Source organism: Quercus robur, chromosome 10, assembly GCF_932294415.1.
Source record: "Quercus robur chromosome 10, dhQueRobu3.1, whole genome shotgun sequence".
Taxonomy (NCBI): domain Eukaryota; kingdom Viridiplantae; phylum Streptophyta; class Magnoliopsida; order Fagales; family Fagaceae; genus Quercus; species Quercus robur.
The window spans coordinates 19,149,950-19,162,948 of NC_065543.1; the positions used below are offsets into that span (position 1 = coordinate 19,149,950).

Below are 12,999 nucleotides of genomic sequence, written 5' to 3' on the forward strand. Positions count from 1 at the left end.
TTTCTTTTTCTTTTGTTTTACTTCCTTTCCTTCTCAATGCTTACTTCTGGATTATGTTTTTCTCTAGAAATTCTTATTACTGTGATTTTTTTGAATCCCTTTTCTCAGTGCACAGCAAGGGGTCTTTTATAGAGCTTGCTGTGACTGGTGTTTACTGTTTTAGCCCTTAACTGTCTTTGTTTGGTGTGGGTGTCTTTGTCAACCACTTACTGGTCGTTAGTGGTTCAGCCACCACCACTTACATGTGCTAGCTGTGCCGCTTCCCTCTGCTAGACAAAGAAGGCTATTTTGTTTGTTTGCTTGTTGTGGCTTTTCTACTCGTTACAGTGTGTGTGCTTTCTCTCTCTCTATCCCTCATGGTATGCACTTGGTGGTTCCAACTCATTCTTGCTTCTTTTGGGTGACATGTTATCCTAGCAGGACATTTTGCCCAAAAGAGCTTGAGCAAGAACCCCAAAATAGTTTTTTTTCCCTCTCCCCACCGCCAGACCATGCCCTCTGACCCATGACCCACCATTTCCTATATTGGCTGGTGGTGCCTGGGTCTTGCGCGTGCTTCACCTTCTTCACCCGCCACTCATGCATTTGCCGTGTTCTGGAGATTGGTCTGTATGTTCTACTGTGCACTTTTGGCTTCTTATGGCGTTGGTTGTTTTCTGATCTGCTATTCTTTATGACTTGCTTCTTTTGGGGATTGGGCCTTGTTGGATCATGGGCCTTCCTTCCCCCAGCCTATTTTGTGTTCACTTCGTGGCCTTGTTAGCATTTTCCTGCCGTATCACTCTGCTATTCTTGCTATAATGTTGTTTAACTCAATTCTACTGGACCTCTTTGAGCTTGCTGTTTATTTCCCTCCCAGTGACTCAGTGTGTTCACTAGGCCTTTTCTTACACTGTTTGTGGGCTCCTGTGTCCCATTTTCCTCTTGGGCATCCTTGGTCCATTTGCTTTCCTTGGGCTTCCTTGACCCTTTTCTAATCCTGCTTTCCCATGGGCCTTTACTAACTCTCTTGGGTTTCCTTGGCCCAATTACTTTATACTTCATCCTTGGGGCTGATGGGTCTTCCATTTGCCCCTTACTTTCTTTGCTTGCATTACTTTGGGCCTGCTGTGGCCCATTCTCGCTTTTCTACATACTGCCTATGGGTTTGCTTCCTCTCTCTTTTCGGGCCCATTCAGGCCTGTTTGCTTCTTCAGGACCCACTTTATGAGCCCGTGAGCCATTTATTCCTGCCACTTGGGTTCAATGGCTTTTTCTTACTTGCTAACTTTGATCTGCCCATGTTGCTGGGCCTTTTCTGTTACTGGGCTTGCCAAAAATGAGCCCCAACACTAGGATATTTAATGTTGGCTAAATTTTGTGTAGAAAATTTCATTTGTAATCGCATTATTCAATATATTTGAAATTTAGTTCATGTGTAATTGCATTGTATCAAAGAGTAACAAGGAAGATGGAACTATACAAAGTGCTATAGCAAGATTTTCTCTCAAATAAGAATCTCATGTCAAGCAAGTTTAACAATTTTTGAAAAGTGGTTACATAGAAACATTTGTGTTGAAAGTGGCCTTGGCTCGAGCAAGTTTTCACTAGAGATAAAATTTTTCATTTTTTCTCTTCATCCCTATAGCCAATCGATCCTCAATTTTGACACATATATCTACAAATATATATATATAAAAGCAGAGAGCTCATGTGAGGTTCTACTATGTGGCGCACTCTATGAAGAGAATTGAAATACTCTTAAGTCACATCAGAGATAAGAACAAATTTAAAAATAAGGACTCTTTATTTCTTTTGGTTCAATGTTTCAAAACTAATTTTTGTTACATTTTTTATTCAATGTTTAAAGATTACTATTTGTTTCATTTGGTTCAATGTTTCAAGACTTTTCCTTTTTCTCACACACAAAAAACTCTTTTTGCATTTCCATTCAACTTTCTAATTTCTACTCCTTTATATACACATGCTCACAGCCCTTGGCTTCATGCCATCCCATCTCAAATACACTAAGAGCATTCTCATCAAAGGTTGTAAAATTTTTAGCATTTAGCATCTAAAAAACTAACTTTATAACATTTAACACATCACTTTACAATATAACCTACATCAAAACTTCTATTTTTTTACCACTTCATTTAAATATTCTTCTTTTATTATTTTTTATTCTTTCTCTTTCTCTCTCTTTCTCAACCAACAGATCTAAAACCTTCTCTCTATCTCTGATCTTTTGCTCAAACCTTCTCCCTCTCCATAGTAATCCAACAAAGAAATAACAAAAAGAAACAAAACCCAGATTGATTACTGGACTTCGGTGAACGCCTAGTCGGAGCTTAACGAAACCCATTGACGGCCCGGAATGCTGCTTCATCATCTTGGCTTGGATTTCCGTCTCTGACATCTTCAACAAATCGAAAGGCCGGAGATCGGAGTCACTAGAGGGTGTGGATTTCTTGCCCCAACCAACCTCAACCTCAACCCATGGCCTTAACCAACCTCAACCCATGGCCTTAACCAACCCCAACCACCCCAAACCCACCACCAACCTCAACCCATGACACAACCAACCACGGCACCACCGAGACCCATCAAGCAACCTAGCAACCCACTGCTATCGGATCCACCGAGACCCATCGAGACCCATTAAGACCACTGAGACCCATTAAGCAAACCTCCACTTGCAATTGGACCCACCACCGTTGGACCCTTAACCCACTTGCAGTCATCAACAACCCCATTGGACCCACGAGAGGGAGAGTCTGAGAAAGAGAGATGAGAGAGAATGAGAATGGGAGAGTGAGAGTGATAGTTTGAGGAGAGAGAATTAAAAAAATTAAAAAATGATAACACCTTGCTACATTGAGATCTCAAAAATGAGAGCAAGCTGTAGCAAGATGTCAAATTTTTTAGAATATAGCATCTTTGATGGAGTACAGTTTTGTGGTTTCTGATGCTAAAAATAGCATTTTAGCACTTATAGCATCTTTGATAAGAATGCTCTAAGACAAAAAACAATACCATTTACCTTCAACCTTTCAACGACACCTACATAACTCCAACATTGCGATACCATTTGATCCTAACCCGTATGAGTAGGCTTTGACCAAGGAAAGGGGCTTGGGTTTTTATTTAGTGACAGTAGCTTACGGTTTAGATGTTATAGTCGGATATTGTGGATTTTGTGAAGGTTGTGATTCGCTTTGAGTATTTGGATGTTTGGGATTTTGGTTTGGGAAAGTCATAAATGTATTTTGTTTTAGAACTAAAGAAAAAGAAAAATTCTAATTGATTATTTATGAAGTTAGCTATTTTTTTTATTTATTTTTTTTATTCTGTGCTAAAACTCATAATTTGTAGGTTTCTTTGTAGGTTTATTATTGCTATTTTCTGTAGTATGAGCCATAGTGATAAAAATAAAAATTGATGATGATTTCAAAGAATTTTTTTAAAGGATACGGAATCCCAACTAAAGACAATTAAATTTTGATAAAATCTTATTTTATGCTTTAAATTCTTATGTAAAGATTTCAAAATAATTTAATTAGTTTTAAAAATAAAATCTATTTTTAACGGTAAATATTTTAATCTATTATAGTCTTATAGTGTTATACAATTTTTAAAAATAAAATATGAATTAAGAAAATCAAGTTTCAAAGTATTTAACAATATTGTGGGCAAACATAAATATTATACAACAAAAAAAGTATCATACGTAGGTCTTAATATACATAAAATGATTTCAAATGAAATTGTAAAGTAGTCCGCGCATCGCGCGGGACATCATCTAGTAAACTCCTAAAAATACTGAGAAAGCTAAGACTACCAAATTCCCTATAGAGACAAATCTTTGTAGCCTGCATACCTTCACCCTCTCTAAATTGACTTACCCTTTGAGAGGAGAACCCAACCAAACACTCTTGATTCCCTTGTGTGTATTGGAATAGTGCTGGAAACCATAGAGGCAATCCCAAACCTTCAAGTGGCCTTGAAGTATCCAAGAGATTAAATTGGCAGTGGGTGTCTTGACTTGCGAAACCTAAAACTATTGAAGAGAAGTGAGTACAACCTATTGCTAACATAAGCAGGGACCTCAGATACAAGAACATTTCCATTGAACTAGAGGGCTTTTGTAAGTTGTTTTTGTATTGAAACCAGGGGCGGCGCCACCTTAAGGCTAGGGGGGTCTGACTAGATTTTTTTTTTTTTTTTAATATAATAATTTAAAATATTTTATTTGTCTACCCTTTAAAAAAAAATTTGGGAATACCCTCAGTTTTTTTTATGCCAATAAAATTAAATTCTACTCCATAATTTGTTCTACATTCAGTAAATGAATGATTGCTTGGTTGTGTACATTGAAAGAGATGTAGCTTGTAGCATTGATAATTAGACTATCATGTACTGATTTCAAAATATAAAAACTCGTAGAAGACAATTGTAAACTTTATGTATTTGCGTATTTTTTTTATTGTTGTTGTTGTCAATATAAGAATTTCTCTTTTTATTAGATTGTATAATTTATATTTCTTAAGAAACACCCTAAGAAAAATTCATGAGCCACCACTGATTGAAACTACTTTCATAATGGATTAATTTGCTAGGCTAAGGCTTAGAGAGTTTTTCCCATTTAGGTTTTCTCTTTCTTTATAAAGACATCGTGTGTTTGGTTGTGTGAGTTGCTGTTTGCTGTGATATTGTTTTGTCCTTGCTGAATTGTAGTCGACTAATTAGTCACTTGGACTTAATTTGATCAATTTGTTAAAGTTGATAGAAAGCCGATGCTAGGGGGCTAAACTTGAATTTTCAATATTTATCATGCATTTGAGACTTGAGTTCATAGGCTACGCGTACGCTTTATGACTCATGCCATAGTTTATATATATATATTATAGTTGGGTTCAAGTTACACTTAATATATCTCTAAGCAATTTTAAACCATCTAATAGCTTATTATAAAATTCATATTTTAAAAATGACACCATTAGATTATATGTTTTTTATGTTTTTAATATGCATGTCAATTTTTTTACCAATCAAATTCTATTTATCATTTGATTCATAAACTCATATTTTATGCATTATTTTAAACCACAAAAAACTTGAATTTAATCAATTGATTGATGATATGACTATTGATCTTTGATCATCTTAAAATTTTACAAGTATGAAGAATATATGAAGATAGTGTCATTCAACAGTAGATTTGTCAAAATTTGCATCAAATTAAAAAATATTAAGTGATTTAATATTGTTTAAAATTACGCTAGATATAACTTGAACCCAACATCTCTCTCTCTCTCTCTATATATATATATATATATATATATATATATATATATACACCATAAATTTGGCTAGGCCAACCGTCTTAGAAAACCCTTTTACGTATTCTTTCCTATAAATGATGAATTTTGATGTTGCTAGGGCCATATAATTTTGACCATACTGAGAACTTTGGTAAGGTTACAACCAGCGAGGATCATGTTCCAATTCTTACTGGACAGTATTTTTTTCTTAATTGGTAATTTACATACCAAGTCAACCTATCTTGAATCTACGAATTCTCCCCAACCCCCAATTTTTCCAGGAAAAAGAGGTTTTTTGAGGTAGCGTCATTGACATTTAACACCAAGCTTATATAATTCATAGATCGCACATTATAACTTCAAAGACAGAACAAAAAGGACAGAAAATACACGCCATATCACATATTCCTTCTAACTCAAGGAAAGAGCATCATTTGTTTCATTTTAATAGGCTGATTGGCAAGATTTAGGCAATATTGATATTTCATTCGTCTTGCTTAAGAAAAACTCTATAGATAAAAAACATTAATCAAATTGTACAACCCTCTACTGTTAGCCAGATATAGTATCCGTTCTATGACTATTTGTGTCCCTCTTTCTCGAAATCAAATGGAATTTTAAAAGTCATTACATAAAAAAAAGAAAAAGAAAAAAAAATACTGTACAACTGGAAGAGCTAATTAACCATGTTCTACAAAATAGACAAGGAATAGTCTATGAGCCTGAGAGAACCTTACTTAGGGTGCTTTGCAGCGATGAAACTGAATTTATAGCAGATTTTGTAAGCCAGCTGATACCCACTTTAAGCCTATGCTCATCTGTAGGTAATCTGATCAAGTATGCTATTTTCCTTGCTGCAAAAAATTGAATCCATGACTATAAATAATTACAGAAAGTAAAGAGAAAATGGGGAACATAAGGGTGCGCTGCAAAGAAGTTTACCAGTATGACCAATAGGACCTTCTAACGTTAGCCCCTCTATAAAACTTGGTGAAATAGCAGCATCATTACTCCCCAGAGTCATCATCTCACCTAAATTCTGGAACCTGGTAGCCAAATGGGTAAGTTACATACAACTGATGGAAGATTTTCACCCACCCTCTCTTTGTATATAAGGGTATCTAACATAGCCTATGAAATACCATTGTACGACCAAGAAGCTCAACATAATCACATAAAATGTTAAGAGATGTGCGAGGACATGTGGTGCCTGCCACCTGTGCTTGCAGTATCAGGCATATGACATGGCCACCAAGCTCAACAGAGAGAGAGGTGATCTTGAATTGAAATATTCAACCAGAACCCAAAACCATAATCTAGACTATAACCACACAAATGCATTTCAAGTAATTGTTATACACTGTTGTTTGATTGATTAAATGCACCAACCATAAGTTAGTCGTGGAAGTAAACCAAACAACTTTGGACATCTATAGTTATCATTTTGTCATTATTTAGGGGGGGGGGGGGAAGAAGAAAAAAAATGGAAAAAGGTGACTGAACCCCTATAGGAGTGGCTAGCAGCAGTGGTGAGAGGAAACCTAAGTCTAGGGGTTAGTGGAGGCCACAAAGATCTAGCTCTAATATCATGCTAGAAAAGGCGACACAAAAAATTAGGAAGAAGAAAATAGAAGAATGACGCATGACAGAAGCCATAATGAGCTTTGATACCAATTTTGAGGTAGGATCTATAGAAATTCAGCACTAAATTAGGGTTTTTGATGAGATCTTGAATGAGTTTGATGGTTGTTTAGATTAAAATATATATATATTTTTGTGATAAGTAGATTAAAATAATGAATAGAACAAGAAACAAAGTAAAATAAACCCTAGGTAATCACATCCTCAAAGCTTAAAATAAGCTGTCAATATTTTATTAAATTCAATCTCCCTATTAACGTTATTGCCTACAATAATGTCTTTATATAGGCTATTGCAAAATCCTTTCCTAGAAGGACTAGGACTCCTCAATAAAATAGTCCTAAAAAGACAAGGACTCTAATCACAAAGAAAAAGTACTTAAGAACTTTGAAATCAATGGAAAAAAAGACTGAAAACATAAAATAAGACTCATGGGCCTTTTGAGCAACTTTTGATAGCCCTTTCCAGAAAATCTGGAATCTAGTAAAACTTAATAAAAACTCAACCAACAATTTTCCAACCTAAAGAACCTTAATACTAAAACTCAATCATAGATGAAACTCAGTCATAGATGAAGCATCCTATTAAAAGTATCAAGAAAGTCCAACATCTGAGACCACAATTATTGAATTCGTTTGGTATTTCATTTTGTTTCTCCCCGAACTCTTTATGTTTAAATCAAAGAAGAAAGAGAAATATCATATGGAATTAATGTGGTTCAGCCTTAGAGGCCTACATCTACAACAAAAAACCTCACACAGCTACATCTTTAATAATCAGCTCTATTTATTACAATGAATTTTTTAAAAGACTAACACTAGACTTACAATATTGATAACAGAGTTAAGACTACTTGCACTTATGTAGGATTTGGATTCCAAGTACAATAAACTTGAACTAAGATAACACAATCTTTTTTTTTTTTTTTGATAAGAAAACTAAGATAACACAACCAACCTTGACTAATAATATAATGGGCTTGGGCCTCGACATCTCTAAAAGTCATGTTGTCTTAGGGAACATTATAGCTAAACTAACAATCCAAATGAATAAACCATTTGCCAGGCAAACATCACAATGGGAATTTTAGTAGCTCAACCAACATTTACTTGCTAGATGCTATAGGAAAACCCCTAATATTAAAGGTCGAAAGCCTCACAAATAATATCGATGGGCTAGGCTGTTTAAAGTAGTTTTTAGGCTGAAATTTGATGCAGACAAGCAAGAAGAAAAGGTAAGTTTCTGTAATTTCAAGTTTGGCATCATAAGATTTTCTTGTGTGGAATTCACATACAACATTTGAATGAGAAAAGTGTTAAATGATTTTGGAAGGTCAAGTCAATGAGTCTTAAAATTTAAAACGGGTTTTATTTTGGCTTTATTAATCCTTTATTGGGTTGTCAGGATGATACTAGCAAGTGTATGAGTTTCCAACCTAAATGGCAAAAGAGGACGGTCATTGATAGCTGCCCATATATTCCAACCAGCAAAGTCTGCTTGCTGAAATGCAACCTGCAAGGTTTATGGAAACAAGTCATCAGATAATAAAATTGACTTTACTACCAAAAAGAATAATGTATATATTGATGAACAGGTCTGATAATTTTAGCCCGTAATCCTTATTGACCTATAATAACAGGCTATATGAAGATAAATTACATATTACACCTGCGCAGTGGCTGGAAGAAGCCTTCCATTTGAGTCTCTTAAAGAAGAAGAGTCACCAAGTGCAAATATGCGAGGGTGACCCTTAACACGAAGGGTTTCATCTGTTTCTGCTTGTCCTCGAGCATTTAGGGGAAGCTCATGAGGCTTGTCACCGGGTTCCAGCAGAGGAAGAAGAGGTTTAGATCCAACAGTCCATAATACTAGATCTGCCTCGATGATTTGCCTTTGAAATCCCCTTTCAGCAGGTTGAAGTTCCAATATATATTTCTCATGATCATGTTCTGCAGCAATACCCGGAACTGCTCCACTGTCAGTCAGCTTTTCTGAAGCTTCTGCATTGCCCACTCTCTGAATAGAGCGGACAAAATAACCCAATAGTAGTTGAACTTTCCTAGATGAAAGAACCTAGCACCAACAGCCAAAAAAAAGGTGCTGTCAGGGCAGATATATAATTTACTCTCAATAATTATAATGAGAAGGTTGCAACAAAAATTGGAACTTTCTTGGAGAAGAACAACAAAATCTACTCTGCGATAGACTTGAAAGAAAAAAGTTAAGTCACATACTGAAGCTAGGACTCTTGGTAGTTGGGTTTCAAATTCCAAGTACTAAACATTTCACCAAGTTCACATTACTAAATTCTATAAACAAATAAATTCATCTATTAATACAGCTAAAAGGATTACTCTGAAGCTGTTGTTCAGTGATCCACAAATAATCTTTCAAGAAACATGAAATCCAAATTCCAGACAACTTACTTTTAAGGCAGCTTCTCTATTCCCAGGTGGGGCAGTTGGGCAGATTGTGGTATCCACATTAATTGCTTGCACAATCCCTCCATCCTGCAGTCTCTCTGCTACTGTGGCAGCTAACTCAACCCCAGCGTAACCACAACCAACAACAACCACACGAATCGGAGTGCCCTTGCCAAAGTTCATCCTCTCTAGTGTTCTTAGCTTATTGTCAACCTTCTGCTTTGCAAGAATATTATCATGTGAAGGCAGGGAACACTAATTTGTTGCAACACAGAAAACTAACGGTCTATCAAAAGATAACATAGAATGAAAAAGATTATTTTCAGTCAAGCACTCACGTGTGCATCCTCTAGGGTGGAGAATGGCAATGCAAACTCTAATGCTCCTGGTACAAAATCAAGTTTTGATTCAGCTCCCAAGGCAAGAACCAGCCTGGCTGTCCAGGGTAAAAGACCAATAATTAAAAAGAAAGAAAATTCAAATCAGTAGGGCCAAGCAACCTTTACATTAAAGTCATGAGAACAAAGTCAATCTAGATCATGCTAATAGGGAAATCTGAATGTTGAAAACAAATTCTTTATATTGATACAAGGTTTTTCATTTGCATGTTCTTTTGGTACATATAAGTACTTCCTTACACTGCATCATACCCAGATGTAATCAATCCTACACCCCATATATTACAGAGGCAAGAAGGAACCTCTTCTCTAAGATCACTTAGGGAGCTCTAAAACTAAAAAACCAACAGGTCCTGGTCTTTTACATATTTTAAGTATAAATTAAAGATTATGACAACGAGCAGCACCTATCATTATATATCTTTGATGGAACAGAAAGGAAAAAAGAGTAAGAAAGACTAATTTAAAAAAAAAAAAGAAAAAAAGTAGAAACTCTAAAGGTGTGTCAATAATAAGCACTATACCAGTCATATTCAATAAGGAGGCCACTTTCAAGATGCACAGTTCCTCCACAACGAGATCTGGAGGGCCCATTCATTCCCAAATGATCGGCTGGATGCAATAGTTTTACCCTGTCTTGAAAAAACTGCACACTGGTGTTTGCCAGCAAATCCAAGAAACGAGGAGCTATTTCCCATGCATCTACTTCTGCATACAAAGAGATACTTACTTTATCCCCTACTTTTATAAGATCATTTAGATGGATTAGGAGAACATAAATGTGATTTAACCCAAAGAACGACGTACCTCCAGATAGAAGCTCATACAACATTGGCTTAAAAACAAAATGTTCAGACTGGTCGACAAGAAGCACCTAGTCCCATATCCAATGCATTTCAAAGGTGATACATAACAAATTGAATAGTGAAAATGTTGCTATGAAAAAAAAATTCACAAAATGCCCAAGCAAACAGGGCACCTCTGCCACTAGCTAAGGCAAACAAATCAAGTGATTAAATTATTTGTTTGTTTTTAATCACGAATTACCTGAGGTTTTTTGTCATCAGGCCACACAAGTGATTCTAGTCTCAAAGCAGTATATAAGCCTCCAAATCCACCACCTAGTATACACACCCTTGGCTTCTGTAAGCAAAACATTTTTGATACTAATGTTAGCGTATCCAACCCAAAAGCATAAGGTTAGTTGGAGAGGCCCAAACTGAAGGTGGCACTCTCTAACAACACCACTTATCATGTGCAGACTCAAACAGAAATAGAGACAGATGGCCTCATCACTCATCAGCCTAACAGATGCATATGAGCCTGACTAATGAAGTCCAGGAATATATAGAAGCTAGGCTCTGATACCATGTTTGAGGTTTGAACATCCAACCCAAAACAATATGCTATTAGGTGAAGAGACCCAAACCAAGGTGAGGCTTTAAAATAATAACACATAACCACCAAGTTTAAGATATTTCTTCGCAATTTCTAGAGTGTAACACACAATAAATTTGATGCAGCAGCATAAAGCATGGTCAACTTCAAATTAAGCACAAGAAAGTCATCCAACATTGACAACAAAGTAATTTAAGAATGCTTTATTATATAAATGTATGTAAAGCCATTGAGCTCTAGCTCAAATGGCACTTCCTCCACTTGCAAACGTCGAGTGCGTGCATAATTACCAATAAATATATATAAATTTGGTGAATAGTTGCCAAGAGTCATGCAACTCAATTGACAGTTTTTGGTGTTTCCAACGAACTAAATTCACGAGTTCCTAATAGCTTTAACACATACAATGGACATTGCATTACAAATGAGACACACTTCAATTGCAATAGTAAATCAATAAATTTAACAAATGGGGGGCAACCTTGTTGTCTTGCCAAACATAAGACCTCGGAGCTTTTTCACCTTCAGAAATTTCCAAAACACCTCCATTCGCCACAGTCACACCCGAACGAACGAATCGAACTACTTTGTTCGGAAATAACGAGAAGCCGGTCCCATATCTTTTCGGAAATCCGGGAAATAGCTTGTTTGTCCATTGCTTTGCTCCTCCTGAAATTCCACAAAAAAAAAAAAACCTTAAGAGCAGTGAAGCTAGTGTTTAGCTATATGTGCCATTTATTTATTTATTGTTATCATTCTCAGACAAGTAAACATGTTACTATCCATACATAAAATTTCTGAAATCTTTCATTTTCTAAGAGGCCAATGTTTAGAGAGAAAGAGATAGCATACGATTGAAGGGTAAGAGTAGCGTAGCTGAAGCTGAAGCTGAAGTAGATAACGCAATGTGTGCCATTACCGATCTGTGCGAGCGTGCAATTAGGGATTTTAGTGAGTCTAACCCGTAACAGCTTTTAGAGAGTGAATTGGCTTTTTTTTATGTTATATATGGCTGTTTTGGTTCCACGCTACCAGTGCCACAGCGCACGTTGCAATGGTCGCCCAAACTCCGCGTTACTTCTTCTTCTTCTTCCATTTTTAATTTTTAAAAAAAATATTATTATTGTTTTTTTTTTGAATAAATTATATATGTATTTGGTTTTTTTTTTCATTTACATTAAAAAAAAAAAATCAATTTGATTCTTAACTTTTTAATTGTGTCAATTTGGTTCATAACTTTTCAGTATCATGCCAATTTAACCATTGTTGTTATCTCTTAGATGTAAATTATTAATATGTCTAACAGACAAAATAAAAAATTAGTTTATGTGGATTTGACAATAAACTAATTTTTTTAAAAGAGCAAATTAAAATACGATGTAAAAGATAAGAATTAAATATGTAATTAATTTTTTACTTATTTTTATTTTTTATAATGAACTATTTTAAGAAATTTTTAATATTACTCTTATGGGAAATATAAATTTTTTTCCAAATAGTCAAATTTTTTTTTTTTTTCCATAAAAAGCTTTTAAAAATAGTTCCTACTACACCATTGGCGACATCGTTAATTTTTCACATGTTAAAATAACAGAATAAACAAATATAAAAATCAGTCAACATTCAAATATCGATCATACTAATGAGTGCCTTTGGAGCTTTTTTCTTTTTCCATAAAAAATTTCTAAAAGTATTTTCTAAACTAATACTCTTAGGCATCGGTTAACTTTTCCCTTCCCTTCAAATAGGAACAATTCAAACTCATTACATATAGGGGAAGTTTGGTTCGCCGTGATATTACGTTATGCTGTAATATTATTGTAGGAACACGATTCT

General features: G+C 35.3%; 1 protein-coding gene across 1 annotated transcript; it reads right to left on the minus strand.

The window, feature by feature from the left end:
* Nucleotides 1–5,759: 5,759 nt before the first annotated feature.
* On the minus strand, nt 5,760–12,174 carry LOC126702136 (alternative NAD(P)H-ubiquinone oxidoreductase C1, chloroplastic/mitochondrial). The gene is made up of 11 exons (XM_050400781.1): nt 12,016–12,174; nt 11,645–11,832; nt 10,813–10,908; nt 10,573–10,639; nt 10,290–10,473; nt 9,706–9,799; nt 9,371–9,583; nt 8,613–9,017; nt 8,380–8,456; nt 6,246–6,349; nt 5,760–6,157 (listed from the first exon to the last, which is right to left on the minus strand). Exons 1-11 carry the CDS (start codon nt 12,077–12,079, stop codon nt 6,018–6,020), a joined length of 1,632 nt encoding a protein of 543 aa, XP_050256738.1. The 5' UTR covers nt 12,080–12,174; the 3' UTR covers nt 5,760–6,017.
* Between the last annotated feature and the right edge of the window lie 825 nt (nt 12,175–12,999).